Below are 18,985 nucleotides of genomic sequence, written 5' to 3'. Positions count from 1 at the left end.
AAAAGTCACTGCAAGGTGAAACCGTCTTATATTTTTGGTCCCTCGAGGCCAATGTTGATTGGCTGTGGACCCCCAACCCCAGATCTCAGATAGAGCTAAGCCTTCCCATACTTGCTGTCTAAGTTACTTGTTAACTGATGAGAAATATTACCTCAGACTTTTGGCATGTCCTCCCCGTTGAGGCCTAGACCCCACAGGGAACAGAGTGCTCTCTGGGAAGAAAGAAAAGGCATGATCCAGAATTGTGGAGAAAGGTGGGCTAACTCTTCCCCAAAATGTCCAAAGACTCATTCACTTTCAATAAATGAGCCAATGGTTGGCCCTAGAGTCACACCCAAGAGTGGTGCTATCAGAGGGGGCATTGAGACAGCTGCTTCCGTGAACAAATTTGGTGCACCACTGTAATGAGCACAGGAGAAGAACAGACAAGATTTACCTCATGTGATTGCATCTGTAACTCCTGGTCTGTAACACAATGGCAGTGATGAAGGATGTCACAGGTATTGGCCAATAACCACCTTTGAAAGTCATGCAAATTCATGCCTAGGAGACAGAAATAATCTCTGCTGGGTTTGGCCAGATGTCTCTAACAAGAAACTCAACATTACTACAAACAGCATTAATGTTGATATTCATCAGCTCGATTAGCTCCCACTTCATTTTTCTTAAATCAAAAGATTAACAGAGATGGGATTAACAGAGATGTTGCCAATAATTTGTCTTACTTGTTCAGCCCAAGCAGTGAGGAAGTGCAAACAGTTATGCAATAAGAATCTCCAAAATTTGTTTTTTGAAGTTACGTCACACTTCCTGTTAGACCATGACTTGAGGCTTACCGTTTGCTTGGGGGCACTGCACAATCAACTATCCTGCCTTTTGGTCCCCCTACCTCGATAATTTGAAGAGTGAGAGAAAAAATGGGGTGGAGGAATGCCATTGATAGTGACACTCAAGTAAATTCCCCCAATCTCTATGTGAAATACCATAGAGATGTGGAGGTTCTACACCAACACCTGGAAGTGATGTCACATTCCCCTGAAACTCCACCCTCCTCAGGCACTGCTCCAGGTGGGCCATTCCACAAGGTGGAAGCCGCTACAGAGAATACATGTATACAGACAGTTTCCAATCTTACCCATTTGAAGGTTGGCACTCTCAGAAGTCTTTGCCCCCCGGTAAGGAAGCATTTATTTAAGCATGAAATAACAGTTATTAAATTTATTAAAACATTAACTGCCTTTCTGCCCCAAACACAGAAAACAGATCTAGATCTACCACTTTACCATATTTGAATATCTTTAACAGCGGTTCTCAACCTGTGGGTCGTGACCCTTTTGGGGGTCAAATGACTCTTTCACAGGGGTCGCCTAAGACATATATTTTCGATGGTCTTAGGAACCAAGACACTGATAATTTTATGGTTGGGGGTCATCACAACATGAGGAACTGTATTAAAGGGTTGCTGCATTAGGAAGGTTGAGAACCACTGATCTAGAATTTATTCATATACTTGGCATTCAACATCTGCATGTCTCTTAATTTCTGACCTAAAGTCAGAAAAATTCTAAAGCTGCATGATAAAAGGAGCAGCTGGGAAGTTACTGTCATGTTCACAAGGTCTTATATTTTACAACCCAGGTTTATTTGCAGTTGTTTAAAACATTATCTTCTGGCTTTCACAAACATTATCTTCTGGCTTTCACAAACATTATCTTCTGGCTTTCACAAACATTCTTATCCAAGGTACAGATAATGCAACTGCCAACTGAGAAAGCAGTACGTTTCCCTAAAAATTGGAAATTTAAACATTGGTATTCATGGGATAAACTAGGATTGCAGGAAAAGGTAATTTTCAGCAGTGCCCTAACAGGAAAGATGATTCGTCAACACACCATGTGCGTGTTTCTAGCTAAGAGCATGGTTTGCAATGCCTAAGTGAAATATGATTTCATCCACACGGAATGTAAATGTTTCTTGCTTATGAGCATGGTTTGCAATCAGACCCCATAAAATACTTTTACAGTCCTTTACAAGCTCTTGTGGGCCAGAAAGAAGAAGAAGAATTAGGATTTATATCCCATTTTTCTCAACCATAAGGAGTCTCAAAGTCGCTTACAAACTCCTTCTTTTCCTCTCCCTAGAGCAGACACTTTGGCTGATTCCGCATGGGCCAAAAACAGCAGTGTGAAAACGGTGTGAAAATGGTGTAAAAGGTGTAAAAGGGTTCATGCTGTTTTCACACCATTTTCACACCACTGTTTTTGGCCCATGCGGAATCAGCCTTTGTGAGGTAGATGGGTTTGAGAGGGTTTGAAGAGAACTGTGACTAGCCCAAGGTCACCCAGCAGGCTTCATGTAGAAGAGTGGGGAAACAAACCTAGTTCATCAGATTAGATTTCACTGTCCTTAACCACTATACCATGCTGGCTTTCAGCTGGCAATCCTTGGGAAAACATTTTACCATAGATTTTTGCAAAATGCTAGACCATCCGCTGTGTCACTTCCAGTCTTTATCAGAAGTGAAATAGCTGTGCCACCACAGTGCCAGCATGTGCTCCTTTCTCGTTTCCTCCTTATCAAAATGGAACGCCTTCCATATTGGTAAGATCATAAAGTGGAGATGGGAGGCTTCCAGTATTAGGGTTGCTGGGCCCCCTAACTGTCATAGTGGGAGAATATGGGGAGGAGATTTTTCCAAACCTGGAAGTGGTTATACTTCTGGGTGAAATTCTAGGAATCCCCCAAATCTTTATGGTCAATATTGTGGAGATTGAGGGGTTCCTTGAGCGTTGCCCTTGACCTCTAAATTTGAATTTATTTCTCACAAACACATACTATCTACTCTTGCAGTGATCATCATTGGTAAGTTAGTGAATTAGTAGGTGGAAAGTCCACTAGGAACAGACATGGGGCAACCCTACCCAGCTATCTGAGGAGGTAACATTTGCCTACTTCATAGTGTTGTTTTGAGGATAAATCCAAGAAAGAACACCATCTTGAGCTCCTTGGAGAATGGACAGGATAAAAAAAATTAATAACAATTTTGGTCCTGAGGCTATCAGCTCCCCAAGCGGACAGTGTTGTATAGTGGTTATGAGCAGGTATACTCTAATCTGGAGAATCAGATTCAATTCTCCACGCCTCCCCATGAAGCCTGCTGTGGGACTTTGGGCTAATCACAGGTGAGCAGCAGTGACGTAGGAGGTTAAGAGCTCATGTATCTAATCTGGAGGAACCAGATTTGATTCCCAGCTCGGCCGCCTGAGCTGTGGAGGCTTATCTGGGGAATTCAGATTAGCCTGTACACTCCCACTCACACCAGCTGGGTGACCTTGGGCTAGTCACAGCTTCTCGGAGCTCTCTCAGCCCCATCTACCTCACAGGGTGTTTGTTGTGAGGGGGGAAGGGCAAGGAGATTGTAAGCCCCTTTGAGTCTCCTGCAGGAGAGAAAGGGGGGATATAAATCCAAACTCTTCTTCTTCTTCTTCTTCTTCTTCTTCTTCTTCTTCTTCTTCTTCTTCTTCTTCTTCTTCTTCTTCTTCTTCTTCTTCTTCTTCTTCTTCTCAGAACTATCAGCCCCATCTATCTCACAAGGTGTCTGCTGTAGGGAGAGGAAGGGAAGGAGTTTGTCAGCTGCTTTGAGACTCCTTACCGTTCAGAAAAGCGGGGTATAAATCCAAACTCTTCCCTTCTTCTCTTCTTGCTTCCTTATAGCCTTGCCTCAAGCGGCACCTGCGTGTCCTTTTATACCAAGCATACGTTTTGTCCTTCTCTCACCTTCAAGGACTTTGAGTCTGATGTGTTTGCACCAGCAGGGTGGAAAGGACATCCCAAAGTGACGCAGTTCATTCTTTCCCTTTCAGGACTGTCACCTCCTGGCGTGAGATTAAAATAAAAGCAGGCCAGAGGGCCAAACGGCCTTTGGGAACCACCTGCCAGCCCCAGAGGAGGGTGGCACCTGCAGGAATTTATAAAAGGGGGCAGCAGAACGAGAACGCTGTTTACTGTGTGGTGTGGTGTCTGCATCAGCTACACCGTTGAGATCCGCTGGTCAAGATGGGGAAGGCGGTAAGGATTCTTGTGTTTTCATGCCTACAGACAGAGGTGGGATCCAGCGGTTCTCGCCAGTTCTCGAGAGTGGGTTACTAATTATTTGTGTGTGCCGAGAGGGGGTTACTAATTGGGTCTGCTTTTCCGTTAGAAATTCCATTAGGTCCAAAAATCATAAAGTCCTGTTGTTTCCTATGTGGCTGGTTAGCGGAGGCAGAAAACGGGATAATTCTCCCTGTTGGGCTGTTTTAAAAACATGTTTTAGAAATATGGTCAAGTTCCTTGTTTAAGGAAAGTATCCTTCTTTTGATTTCTAGAAACAAAATTAAGTATTTGAAAGTATCAAGTATTTGACAGGCAGTCAATTAGAGGAGAAGTAGTTGGACAGATTTATGGAGGAGAAGTCGATCTATGGCTACCAATCTTGATCCTCCTTGATCTCAGATTGCAAATGCCTTAGCAGACCAGGTGCTCAGGAGCAGCAGCAGCAGCAGAAGACCATTGCTTCACATCCTGCATGTGAGCTCCCAAAGGCACCTGGTGGGCCACTGCGAGGAGCAGAATGCTGGACTAGATGGACTCTGGTTTGATCCAGCAGGCTAGTTCTTATGTTCTTCTTATGTTCTTATGTTCTGTTGGCAGTAGACGATAGAACTTGCTATAATGAGTTTGAATTATGGACAGAAAGATACCAGCTGGAAATTAGGAACTTTTTTTTACAGTAAGAGTTTTTTACAGTAACAGAGAAATTATTAATGCCCCGCCCCCAGAATGCCTGGCCACGCCCCCGTCGTGCCCCGCCTAGCCCCATTGGCGCTACGCCACTGTTTGAATCCCACCACCATGGGAACCTGTTACTAAAATTTTTGGATCCCACCACTGCCTATAGACCTGGTGCTCTGAACGTAGACCGTTTTTATGCCTGGTGCAAGATGTTCTTTGGATGCTCCATCCCCACATCTTTGGCTGTGGTGTAAATCAGTTCACATTAGCAATTCTTGGCCACTGGATTGTCTTGTATGGGCAAGACCCCTCCGGTTGGAGAAACACCAGCAACAACACAGCACCCAGAGATGTGTGGATGAAACCTCTGAGACTGTCATGGATGATAGCTGGGATCCCAAGGACATTTTCCTGGGAGTAAGCCCCTTTGGGGAAATGGTACTTGCTTCTGAGTAGACCTGCTGTGGATTGCTCCCTTTTTGTTGGGTAGTTCGTTCAAGAGGAGTCTCAAAAGCCGGTTGAGATGCATATTACTCAGCTTGACCATGTGTGTGTCTGTATTTTTATTTTTATTTTTAAGCAGCGAGAAAAAAGGAGTAATTGCATGCAAGTCCCTTAAAATCTTTCAGGATGCTCTCTGGTGCGGTTGTGGCTCAGTTATAGAGCATCTGGTCACAGGTTGGATCCCTGGCATCTCCTGTTGAAAGGACCAGGTTGTCAGAGATGTGGAAGACTTCAGTCAGAAGTCCTGGACAGCTTCTTCCAGCCTAAGTAGACAATTGTCACCATAATAGACCAAGAGTCCATTTCAATAAAAGGCATTTTTGTATGTCTTCTCAGGCTATTTGTGAGCATGCATGAATATTATTAATTCGTCTGCTACACTTTTAGCCCACCCTCTTTTCTAGACAGCTCAGGATGGTTCCCCTTTCCCCATTTCATCTTCATGACCACCCTGTCCCAGAATTGATCGGTTGTTTCTAGAGGCAGATTTTCTTTCTTTCGTTGTGATGGCCCAGGAAGTTCCTGGTGGAGGGGGAATTTGAATCCAGGACCAGTTATGGCGAGGCTGTCAACAATAGGACAGTTTGGAGGTCATTAATCCATGGAATGGCCATTTGTCAGAAGCAACTTGGTGGCACAACGCACACACCAGTTCTGGCAATGTTGTGCCAGATGCTCTCCCAATATTCCCGTGGCGGAGATTTCAGTGACTGAGAAAATGAGTGTTTTGCTTATTTCTTGAATCTTACAAATGTATATCATCTGTGCTTCATGGAAGGTCTAACATTTAGCCAGCCCTTCTAAAACAATTGTGTCATTGTGTACATGAGAAACACAGAAAGGGCAGAAGGGAGAGAGAAAAGAATGGAGGTGTTCATAATTTTGCATACAAATCTATGTGGGGGTGGGGTCAGAAGTAATTGGAACAAAGCCGTGGGGGTGGGGGGGAGTTGGAAAAGATTGCCCTTCTTCCCTCTTCTGGCAGCTGTAAGACTGGCGGTCATCCAAATTGTAATCTAAGAGTGAAACTTCGTATGTTTGGCCAAGTGCAGACTTTGTGGAGACTAGGACTTATGAAGGTTAAACCAGAACAGATCACCAGGTGCATTTTTCGTTGCTAAATATCAGTTCAGTGTGCGTGTGGGGTGTGGGTTTATCCTGATTCAGATGAGAGGTGCTACTCAGGGGAGGAGAACTAACTCTTTCCTCCCTGTGTAAAACCCAGAAAGAGAAAGAAAAATACGGCTACACCCAGCAACCTGCTATCAAACCATCAAGGAAAAAAGACACAAGGTGTCAGATGAAATCATGTAGGGGCTTTACGTGACAATATAGTTGTCGCCTGTCACCTGGCAACCTGGCAATCTTAAACGTCTTCTGAGGTGCTATGTTTCCTGCTAGGGAAATAGGTGAGAAAGGCTCCCATAGTTTTAGAAGAAGAAGAAGAGTTTGGATTTATACCCCACCTTTCTTTCCTGTAAGGAAATTCAAGGTGGCTTACAAGCTCCTTTCCCTTCCTCTCCCTACTGTCAGGCTCTCGAACGTGGAAATAACAAAGACCGTAGGAAAGTCCTAAAGCTGAATCTAAGATCTCCATCTTAGATCCAGAGATTATATCCTTCAACCCCCCCGCTTTGTCCCACACCAAATGTGCCTCACAAATTCTACAACATTTGCACTACAGAGCTTCAAAGAACCTGAGAACCGTTCACACCTTCTTGCAGGCAAGCTGGCACCAGGGAGTTGCCAGGAAGGGAAGAGGGAAACAGAAAAGCAGTTACAGGAAAACATTTGCAATTCTTACACAGCAAGACATCTGGGCACTGACAGGCTTGGGCCTGACACATACAACAGACACCTTGTGAGGTAGGTAGGGCTGAGAGAGTTCCAAAGAAATATGACCAGTCCAAGGTCACCCAGCAGGAATGTAGGAGTGCAGAAATGCATCTGGATCACCAGATAAGCCACCGCCACTCAAGTGGAGGAGTGGGGAATCAAACAAGGTTTTCCAGATTAGAATCCACCTGTTCTTCACCAACACACTATGCTGGTTTTACCTTTCCATAGAATATGTCCAAGAAACAGAACTGTTCAGGAACAGAGTTGACAATTCCAGGTTGGGAAATTCCTGGAGATTCCTGGGAATGGACCTCAGTGAAGAAGAAGAATTTGATTTTATACCCTGTCTTCTTCTCCTGTAAGGAGACTCAAGGCAGCTTAAAAACGTATTTCCCTTCCTCGCCCTACAACAGGCACTTTGTGAAATAGGTGGGGCAGGGAGAGTTCCAAAAACTAGCCCAAGGTCATCAGTGGGCTTCATAGGTAGGAGTGGGGAAACAAATCTAGTTCACCAGATCTAGTTCACCAGGAGCAGCAGTGGCGTAGGAGGTTAAGAGCTCGTGTATCTAATCTGGAGGAACCAGGTTTGATTTCCAGCTCTGCCACCTGAGCTGTGGAGGCTTATCTGGGGAATTCAGATTAGCCTGTACATTCCCACACATGCCAGCTGGGTGACCTTGGGCTAGTCACAGCTTCTCGGAGCTCTCTCAGCCCCACCTACCTCACAGGGTGTTTGTTGTGAGGGGGGAAGGGCAAGGAGATTGTAAGCCCCTTTGAGTCTCCTACAAGAGAGAAAGGGGGGATATAAATCCAAACCCCTCCTCTTCTTCTTCTTAAGAGTCCACTGCTCAGGTGGAGGAGTGGGGAATCAAACCCAGTTCTCCAGACAAGAGTCTACCACTCTTAATCACTACACCATGCTGGCTCTCAAGGTCATCCAAGCAGGAACATAGGAGTGGAGAAACCAATCTGGTTCACCAATTAAGAATCCACTGCTCATGTGGAGGAGTGGGGAATCAAACCTGGTTCTCCAGATTAGAGTCCACTCCTCTTAACCACTATACCTTGCTGGTGAGCTTTGTATTTTAAATACTTTTACGGTACGCATTTTTAAAAGTCGGGCATAACACTATAGAGTCCACCATCCAAAGCAGTCAGAGAACAGATCTCTAGTCTGGACAGATCAGTTGTCATTTCAGGAGAGCACCACGCCTGACTTGGAGGGTTATTTATTTATTTTATTCATTTATACCCCATCGTTTCCTCCAATGGAGACCCAGAGCATCTATACCACATTCCTATTCTCCAGAGTGGTACAGTGGTTAAGAGCAGTGGGGTCTAATCTGGAGCACCAGGTTTGATTCCCCATTCCTCTTGGTGAGTGGCTGATTCTTATCTGGTGAACCATATTTGTTTCTCCACCCCTGCACATGAAGTCTGCTGGGTGACCTTGGGCTAGTCCCAGTTCTCTCTGAACTCTCTCAGCCCCACCTACCTCAGAAGATGTCTGTTGTGGAGAGAAGGGGAAGGAAGGAAGGGAAAAATTCGTAAGATGCTTTGAGACTTCTTACAGTTGAGAAAAGAGGGGTATCAATCCACACTCTTCTTCTTCTCTTCCATTTTATCCTCACAGCAACCCTGCCCTTGAGATTGTGTCTGGTCCAAGGTCAAACCAAAACAGAAAGGGGAAGAAAAACCAGGTGTCCCGAGAAGGTGGACAAACAGCCTCACAACAGTTTGAATATCAATGGATTACATAAGATAAACTAGCAGAACTTTAACGTAATGCAAATAATGCTTAAAATCCATTAAACCAAAACATGTTTCAGTCACAAGACCTTCCTCAGTGGTACAAATTCTTATAATACACACTACAACAGAAAAGTTTTTAAAACAAAAGTTTGCCTCCTGATTGTGGATATACATACCATAGAGCCACGATTCACGGTGACTTTGCCTTTACAGAGCTACTTGGACAACAACAGTCTGAAAAATGATGATGGATGTTGTACTTGATATTTTAAATACTTTTATGGTGAATTTGTGTCCCTGAGGAAGAATTTGCAACACTGAGGAAGGTCTTGCGGCTGAAATGCATTTGATTTAAATTGATTTTTTTTGGTATGATTTGTATTAACGTTCTGCTAGTTTATCTTGTCCAGACCACTGGCATTCTGACTCATACTAGGCCGTTTGTCAACCTTCTTTGGATACCTGGCGTAAGAGTTTGCATGGCAGGAGTAGGAATTAAAATCTGTTTCTTTCAGACAGTAGTCTGACACTATTAACCATTATAAAAGGCTGTAGTTTTAGTGTTTGGGATGCATTAGAATGTTTTATTGCATGATTTATAGCGTTATACTGTTTCTCTTACATTGATTGCCTACATTTTGGCGACTTGTCTTGCATCTCAGAGGTAAAGGTCTATTGGCTGCTTGCATATTGAGTGTATATCTTTCCCGATGGGGCAAAAAATGACTGCAGAGGCCATCTGAGGTTGGGAAAATGGCATGAAGGTCAGGGAAGAGACAGTATTAACCCTTCTCCTGCCAGTGCTGCAGCTGCAAATCAGAAGACCCAGTAACAGCTACTTAGGAATTAAAAATACATGGGAGGTCTGTCCCTATCTTGCAGTATCCTATCTGGTTCCACCTTTGCATACCCAAGGACAAAATCAGATTTCTGGTTATACTAGTTGATATGCTTTTATCTATCTATCAATCAATGAATCAAAGGCCTTTTGTTAGCCATCTTTCTGCCTTATACGAACGGAAGATGGCTTACAATGTCAACAACAATAAAATACACAAATATATAAAAACCACTAGTTAAAATCAATACTTTAAAACTGCCATTAGGCAGAAGAACTAATCAGAGGGCATCATGACTGAATAAGATGGTCTTCGGCTGTCTTCTAAAGGTCAAGACTGAAGTCTTCTAGAGAACTTTTGTTGAAAAACAAATCCATACCAAACATACAGGCTCTATTAAACCATCTGTTAAACCATCTGTTAAAATGTTGACAGAGAGAAATTTCTCTCTCTTTCTCACAATACTAGAACCAGGGGGCATACATTGAAAATGCTGGGGGGAAGAATTAGGACTAATAAAAGGAAACACTTCTTCACGCAACATGTGATTGGTGTTTGGAATATGCTGCCACAGGAGGTGGTGATGGCCACTAACCTGGATAGCTTTAAAAAGGGCTAGGACAGATTGATGGAGGAGAAGTCGATCTATGGCTACCAATCTTGATCCTCCTTGATCTGAGATTGCAAATGCCTTAACAGACCAGGTGCTCAGGAGCAGCAGCAGCAGAAGGCCATTGCCTTCACATCCTGCACGTGAGCTCCCAAAGGCACTTGGTGGGCCACTGCGAGTAGCAGAGAGCTGGACTAGATGGACTCTGGTCTGATCCAGCTGGCTTGTTCTTATGTTCTTATGTTCTTATCCCTGAAATTCTCAAGCATCTCCTAAAAGAAGTGGAGGCTTCAAGTTGAGACATTTTTCCCTGTCTGTGAAAAAGGCCATTTTAAAAATCCATTTCCAAAGACATTTCCAGGGCACTCCTATTCCAGTCTAAGCGAATTGAAATCAATTAGCTTAGTGTGGGATGTAAGAAATGGTAGAATGTTGCTTTTACATATACCAAGAAGTGTTACTTACATAAGCATCAGTATGCATGTGAGAAACACAAAGATTGTTGCTTTTACAAGCTGTAATTAGTTGCTTTGGAGCACCTTCCTTATGAGGAGAGGCTGAAGCATTTGGGACTCTTAAGTTTGGAGAGGAGACGTCTAAGGGGGGGATATGATTGAAGTCTATAAAATTATGCACGGGGTGGAAAATGTTGACAGAGAAAAAAAAATTTCGCCAGTGCCCAGAATGCATACTGCTTGCTACAGTACAGCCCAAGAAAATAGGGATCCACCAAAAAAAATTAACTCTGAGCATAAAAATTGAAGAAATAAATATATATATATATATAGGCTGCATATATATATGCAAAGTGCCTGCAGCTGTAATTAAAGTCATAGCTATTGTTAGGCACAGGGCAGGGCCCTGTTCTCAGAGCTAAGGCTCTGTCCGGTTACTCACAAATAACCATCCATAAGCTTCTTCAGTGTTCAGAGTTTATTGTTTCAATTCTGCGCAGAAGAGGGAACTCTCCTCTGTTAGCAACAGGGAGGAGGTTCAAAGGGGCTGTTGCTTGTGTAACATAATTTATACCCTCTTACAAACATCCCTCCTTGTCTTCTGACTATTGGTTTGAGTCAAGAAGACGTACAGACCCAGTCATTTCATCTCACCTTTTACCATACCTTTTAATCCCATATTTGGTGCAACTTAAGTTAAAAACATTTTACGCAAAGGTTTCCATAACAACTAAGTTTCTACTTTACTGTTATCTGTATTTGTGAGCTTCTGCTAATTCCTTATCTCCTTGGTGGGGCCCTGTTCAGGCTGCTTTATGAGTTTCGTTTCTTTCAACGAAAGTAAGTTTCTGAAGTGCTTAGTGCCCAGTGAATTACACTTATATAACTTATATGATTAAATACAATGGCTTAAAACATTACAAACTATTTGTTCATATCACTATCAAACCACACTGAGGAACAGATTCAACTTTGCAGCCTTCATTTCCTTTTTTTCTGCTTCAGGACAAATACGAGATGTACTCTGTAGAGATGGAAAAGGAGTCTGGTGGAGAAATGGAAGTAAAGATCAAGAAGAAAAAGAAAGGGGAGAAGAAGAAAGAGAAGCTGGAGAGCATGAAGAAAGAGGTGGACGTGGTAGGTCGGGGCCCGATTCAGACATTTTGGAAGGAATGGTTATTTTTGTGGAGGTTCTCCACCAGAGATGCAATAGGGGACAGCACACTGATTTGCATCACCCATCCTACCTCTGCATTTTTCTCATTTATCTACCTCACGAATATGGGTGCTGATTGGGCATTTCTTCCATTTGTGCCGTGTCCTTCTCCCAAGGCAGCCACAAGTTGTGTATGATTGCATCCCAGTCTATCTTCAAAAAACACCACAAGGTTGGGCTATAGGCCAAATCATGTCGCTGTTTTGCTCCATGGCTTGATCAGTGAAGAGTCGGGTGCTTAACCCTTTCCCAGCTGGTTATTTGTTCTTTCCTACTCCCCCCCCCCCCATTCCAAAATACAAGGTTCCTGCATATTTTCTCCTACAGCTTGGGCAGGAACAATTTTGGATAAGCCAAGTGACCCTTGAGGAAAGAGTTGACCAGTCCTGTCCTGCCCCTCCTGAAATCGCATGCAGTTACTTTGCATGGAAAAAGCAGAGAGTGGTACATTTGCCAACTGCAGGTTGGGTAGTTCCTGGAGATTTAAGGGGTGGAGCCAGTGGAGGGCAGGGTTTGGTGAAGGGAGAGACCTCAGTGGTATTATATACCATCTGTCAAAGCTGCCATTTTCTCCTGATCTCTGTAGTTTGGAAATCGTTTGTAATTCCATGAGATCTGCAAGCCCCACCTGGAGGCTTCCAAACCTAGTGGGTGGAGGTTCCAAAAGTTCCATGTAAACTTCTAAATTTATCAGATGAAACGTCTGCTCCATGTTTTTGAAAGAGAAGTTGTTTTGTGCTGAGGAAGTTGTTTTGTGCTGTCAGTGGGCCATGTGTGCAGCTACTTTCTATTAGAAGCTGGTAGGGATGGCTTTATCCGAGCTCAGTTCTGCAGCTAGTTTTCTGTGTCAGTACACAGCTGTAGAGTCTATGGCCATTCCTGCACAGATCCCACAAAATGTTTGCAAATTGTTTTCTATTCCCCCCCCCCACATACACACACACACAGTTTGTCCACACTCACTCCCTCATAACAATTCCTGATTGCCATTTTGTGATTCTTCTTTAAAAACATTCTCGTGAGTTTGATGCTACATTGCTTCAAAGCCTTATGCTGCAATTCTCATAGAAGAAGAAGAAGAAGAGTTTGGATTTATATCCCCCCTTTCTCTCCTGCAGGAGACTCAAAGGGGCTTACAATCTCCTTGCCCTTCCCCCCTCACAATAAGCACCCTGTGAGGTAGGTGGGGCTGAGAGAGCTCCGAGAAGCTGTGACTCACCCAAGGTCACCCAGCTGGCGTGTGTGGGAGTGTACAGGCTAATCTGAATTCCCCAGATAAGCCTCCACAGCTCAGGCGGCAGAGCTGGGAATCAAACCCGGTTCCTCCAGATTAGATACACGAGCTCTTAACCTCCTACGCCACTGCTGCTCCTCCATGAGGCTTCAAAGATTTGCCCCTTGCAATATTTCAAAAAGGTGAAAATAAACAGGCATGCTGACAAAAGCACGCTCAGAAAATGGCACTGAGGGGAAAATCCAAGGACTGCAGAACAGCACGGGAAACATTTTAAAGCAATCCGCACATCAAGTGAAACCATTTTTTAAAGAAAGAATCACTAAAGCAAAGCAGTTTTCAAAAAATAATAGCTAAAGATGCAAATAAGACATTTTCAGACTGAAAATAAAATGTTTGAGGGCGGAACCATGTGGAACTCCATGGAGGAAACGTTTCACTTCCTGCCTCAAAATGTTTTATTTTGGTCGTGTGGAAAGGGCCTATAATGCTTCTCAACTGGAGAAAAAACTTAAGGGTCCAGAGGTGTCACACATAAGTATCTTTCCTCTGAAGTCACTTATTCATCGTAATGCTTCATTCTGTCTTTTTTTTCCAAATTAAAAAATGTATCTGGACTTCAAAATCTTTCTGACATCAAAAACTCACGAAGACAAAAAATTCACCCAAATACCAAGTACTTATTCTACAGGGACTCCCAGTTTCTTCCAAATATTAACTCTACAAATATTTTTAAGCATTTCAATAAAAGTAAACCTTTAGCATCATTACTGATAAAAGTTCTCACTTTCCTCTATCAGTTCTCGTTTTAGCAGAGCCTCATTCTGTCTTTTAGGATGATCATGAGTTGTCTGTGGAAGAACTGGAGATGAAGTATCGGACCAGTACCACCAAGGTGAGGCTCACATAAATTCATGACACTGCTTGATCCTGAATCTGTCCAGAGTCAATCTTATTTACTGGCAGAAGGTCCTGAAAGTCTCGGTTCTTTCTCAGCCTTTTACCGGACCCCAGAGGTGGGATCCAGCAGGTTCTCACCAGTTCCCAAGAGGGGGTTACTAATTATTTGTGTGTGCCGAGAGGGGGTTACTAATTGGGTCTGCTTTTCTGTTAGAAATTCCATTAGGTCCAAAAATCATAAAGTCCTGTTGTTTCCTATGTGGCTGGTTAGCGAAGGTAGAAAACGGGATAATTCTCCCTGTTGGGCTGTTTTAAAAACATGCTGTACCATACAGAAGGCTAGTGATAATTTAGTGCAAATCCATTTAACGAACAGTAGAACGATTGGTGAAGTCTAACCTAAGTTAATTGAAGAAACTGTATACTTTAGAGACGACAACCCTTGAATAGGGAACAACATACTGGGAAAGTTTTCTTTTCTCTTTTTAAATCAATTCTATGTAAAAGTTTTAACTGACAAGTATTGCATGTTTTCTTTTTGTAATGTTGTAAACTTTAATAAACTTTTTTGAAAATAAAAAAAATAAAAAATAAAAACATGTTTTAGAAATATGGTAAAGTTTCTTGTTTAAGGAAAGTATCCTTCTTTTGATTTCTAGAAACAAAATTAAGTATTTGAAAGTATTAAGTATTTGACAGGCAGTCAATTAGAGGAGAAGTAGTTGTTTCTGTTGGCAGTAGACGATAGGACTTGCTATAATGAGTTTAAATTATGGACAGAAAGATACCAGCTGGAAATTAGGAACTTTTTTTTACAGTAAGAGTTTTTTACAGTAACAGAGAAATTGTTAATGCCCCGCCCCCGGAATGCTTGGCCACGCCCCTGTCGTGCCCCGTCCAGCCCCATTGGCGCTACGCCACTGTTTAAATCCCACCACCATGGGAACCTGTTTCTAAAATTTTGGATCCCACCACTGCCCGACCCTTGTAACTAGGAATGTCGCGTGGCCTTCCTGAGGAGGAGATGGGGCCATAGTGAAGCTGAGGGACGGTGTCCTGGACTTTTGGACTTTTAATGACTTCCCCTCCCCTCCTGCCCCGTCTTCACCTTTCCCCAGTCCCTTTCTTTTCTTTTTTAAAATTTTCCTGCCCCTGGAACAGGAGCTGCGCCACTAGATTCATTTAAGGCTTCCAATTTGTCACAAAACAGTTTAGGGGATCAGACTCCTGAAGTCTCCTTTATCAGGCTTGGAATCTGAATGCTATTATGGATCGAATTTTCAGTCACCTTAATGTGCCGTGCATCTTCTGATGCAGGATTTCCTGGTTCCTAATACCTGTTTCCTTTTCATTGTGGCAAATCATATAAGAAGAAGAGAAGAAGAGTTTGGATTTATATCCCTCCTTTCTCTCCTGTGAGGAGACTCAAAGGGGCTTACAATCTCCTTGCCCTTCCCCCCTCACAACAAACACCCTGTGAGGTAGGTGGGGCTGAGAGAGCATGTGTGTGGGAGTGTACAGGCTAATCTGAATTCCCCAGATAAGCCTCCACAGCTCAGCTGGCAGAGCTGGGAATCAAACCCGGTTCCTCCAGATTAGATACATGAGCTCTTAACCTCCTACGCCACTGCTGCTCTCAGTTTAGGGTGACGTACTTAGTTTAAAAGATCATTACTCTTCATTACACCTTTCAACCATGGAAAACTTGGAAGTGGATATTGACTCTGGACTGGAGGAAGATGAGAATAATCAAGGCAGCCTTTCTGAAGATTCCACCATTTTTTAAAAGCTTTTAAAAGGAATATAGATGATGATGACTTCAAACCGAAACTGGGCATCATGTTGCATGATGTGCCTGGCCTTTTACACATGGATTCTAACAAGTTAAAAAAAAGTTAAAGGTAACTGGAAATGCCCAGGATTGAACCTGCGACCTTCTGCATGCTCTGCTGCTGAGCCACTGCCTCTCCTCAATGTCTTTTTGGGTGGAAAGCAAAGGCAGATAAGCAGACAGCTAGGTCTTACCAGTCCTCCATCACTAGATGGCGCTGTCTCTTTTCCAGGCACAGTCTCAAAGAAATACACAGATAATCAATACTTAGTTATGTGTTTATTTAGTAAAACATTTATCTCCCACCCTTTGGTCGTGTTGCAAAGATTTCCTCACAACCAACAAGATCATCCATAAATGTCCTCACCAATCCCGAATGTTGCTGTATTTTTACTTTCAGCACTAATTACTTTCATGCTAAGTAGAAAAGAGTTGTTGTTTTTAAATGAACACTTCCCTTAAAGAAATAAGGTGTTTTTCCCGCTCACCTGTTTCAGGCCCTTTGCCACGCTCATGCCTAGTACCCCTTTACCATGTTCATGCTTAGTATCCGAAGGGGGCACCGGTACCGTGCAGCAGAGGGAGAAATTGTGGGCCAAAACTAACTTTGCAGCCAATGCCACAATGTTACTTCCCGTCACATGACAGGAAGGGATGTCATACATCATACTGATGCTCTAGCGATTCTTCAAAACTCTCCAGATTGCCCCACCCCGCGATGTTCCCCTAATCCTAACCAAGGGAGGGATTTCTGACTGGCAGCCCTTCTCTCTGCTTACAGGGCCTGACCAGCGCAACAGCGGAAGAGGTTCTTCTTCGTGATGGCCCCAACGAGTTGAAGCCTCCCAAGGGCACTCCTGAGTATGTCAAATTTGCTCGTCAGCTGGCTGGTGGGCTCCAGTGTCTCATGTGGGTGGCCGCTGCCATCTGCCTCATTGCCTTTGGCATCGAGTGTGGACAAGGGAGTCTAACCAGTGCCGATAACGTAAGTATGGACGGATTCCAGAATGAGTGAACATTCACAAGAATTGATGAAGACTATCAGGAGAGGGAAGGTAGCATAGCATAGTAGCCCAATCTTGACAGATCTCAGAAGCTAAACAAGGTTGATACTTGTTTGGAAGTATCAAGGAAGACTGCAGAGGAAGACAATGACAAACAACTTTGTCTTCTCAGTTGGCTTGAAAGCCCCATTCGGGGACCACCATTAGTGCAAGCTGACAGAGCTCACTCAGGTACACAAGACCATCAGGTTAGATGTTTGATGTATCACTAAGGTGCCTGCCATTATATTTCCTAGTGCCCACTTGCTTCTCCCATATCATCTCTTTCCCAAGGCAAAAAGACTGTCTTGCCTTTCCTCCACTTGGCTGGAGTAGGAAGAGCCCAGGAACTATTGTAGTACCTATTCAGAAGTACCTGCCTCCATCATGGGATGGTGTGTGGCTTGGAACCTACCGCCATTTTGTAGCTGGATCCATCCCTTGTGGAAGCCATTTTGTTGCAATGCCGACTACTTGTTCCCCAAGTGCCCGCTGGTTTAACAAGGCCCAGGATCCCTGGGTTAGGTTTTCCAGAAGAACGGGTCCCAGATATTTTCCAATCCTTGGTGTTTACAAATGGCCTCCGAAAGGCTATTGCTAGGACCATGAGGATATTGGCAGCAATTCTTAGCTCTCCTTTTTTTCTCCTCCTACGTAGCTGTACTTGGCTGTTGCCCTCATTGCTGTGGTGGTTGTGACTGGCTGCTTTGGTTACTATCAGGAATTCAAAAGTACCAACATCATTGCAAGCTTTAAGAACCTTGTGCCACAGGTAAGGAGATACCTGAAGGGTTAGACCTTTTGCTATCATAGAATCATAGAGTTGGAAGAGGCCACAAGGGCCATCAAGTCCAACCCCCTGCGATGCAGAAACACACAATCAAAGCACTCCCGACACATGCTGATCCAGCCTTTGTTTAAAAACCCCCAAAGAAGGAGACTCCACCACTCTCCGAGGCAGTGAATTCCACTGTCGAACAGCCCTGATGGTCAGGAAGTTCTTCCTAATGTTTAGGTGGGATCTCTTTTCCTTCACCTTGAATCCATTACTCCGTGTCCTAGTCTCTGAGGCAGCAGAAAACATGTCTTCGACATGACATCTCTTAAAATATTTAAACATGGCTATCATGTCAACCCTTAACCTACGCTTCTCCAGACTAAACATCCCCAGCTCCCTAAGCCTCTCTTCATAGGGCATGGACTCCAGACCCTTTACCATTTTGGTTGCCCTCCTCTGGACCCGCTCCAGCCGGTCAATATCCCTCCTGAGCTGCGGTGCCCAGAACTGTACACAATACAATATAAATCAGACAGCGATCAATATAAATCAGTATACAATGTAAACCCAACAGCGATCAATATAAATCAATATAAATCAGACAGCGATGCACTGGATCCCTTTGCAGACATATGTCCATTCCAATTAAAAAGCAGTCTGTGGTGCTGCCATCAGAATGCCAGGAGAGAAGGGAGGTACTTAATCCTGTCTTCAAGCTCAAAAATGCCCCCACTCCTCACAAACAACTTGTTTATTTTCTCACATTGAGGAACATCGACTTTGAGTGCAGGTGAAAAGGTAAAGGCTTAGCATCACCGTTCCTGCTTCCCTTCTCCTTGCATGTTTTTGCAATGTCTTGTCTAGCCCCAATGCCTGCTTAGAAGAAAGAATTTGGACATGTTCAATTTGCCTTTGTGATGGTACTGACCTTGGGGACTTCCAGACTAGAAGAACTCTTCTAGTGGCCCAGAGCCAGTGGTGGTTCCCATGGTGGTGGGATTCAAACTGGGGCGTAGCACCAATGGGGCTGGGCGGGGCACAATGGGGGCGTGGTCGGGCATTCCTGGGGCGGGCCATTCCTGGGTGGGGCTGTGGCAAGGACACAGCCGCTGCGCCGGTCCTTGGGCAGGAAACGAATGCACGCAGGCGCAGGCTGCCACGCACGCCGGTGCACCTCCTGCTAGACTGCTTCAAGTTGTGCGCGCTACTGC

General features: G+C 44.0%; 1 protein-coding gene across 1 annotated transcript in view; it reads left to right on the top strand.

The window, feature by feature from the left end:
• Positions 1–4,013: 4,013 nt before the first annotated feature.
• The window catches only part of ATP4A (ATPase H+/K+ transporting subunit alpha), a 43,741-nt gene continuing 28,769 nt past the window's right edge, over positions 4,014–18,985 (top strand). Inside the window, exons 1-5 of the mRNA XM_048500545.1 lie at positions 4,014–4,068; positions 11,778–11,909; positions 14,058–14,117; positions 16,735–16,938; positions 17,655–17,768. Coding sequence (XP_048356502.1) covers positions 4,057–4,068; positions 11,778–11,909; positions 14,058–14,117; positions 16,735–16,938; positions 17,655–17,768 — 522 coding nt within the window. The 5' untranslated portion in view covers positions 4,014–4,056. The remainder of the gene's footprint in view (positions 4,069–11,777; positions 11,910–14,057; positions 14,118–16,734; positions 16,939–17,654; positions 17,769–18,985) is intronic.

The sequence above is a fragment of the Sphaerodactylus townsendi genome, linkage group LG06, assembly GCF_021028975.2.
Source record: "Sphaerodactylus townsendi isolate TG3544 linkage group LG06, MPM_Stown_v2.3, whole genome shotgun sequence".
In the NCBI taxonomy this organism is placed as follows: Eukaryota; Metazoa; Chordata; class Lepidosauria; order Squamata; family Sphaerodactylidae; genus Sphaerodactylus; species Sphaerodactylus townsendi.
The sequence above is the reverse complement of the archived record's forward strand: the minus strand, read 5'-3'. Positions and strand labels throughout refer to the sequence as shown.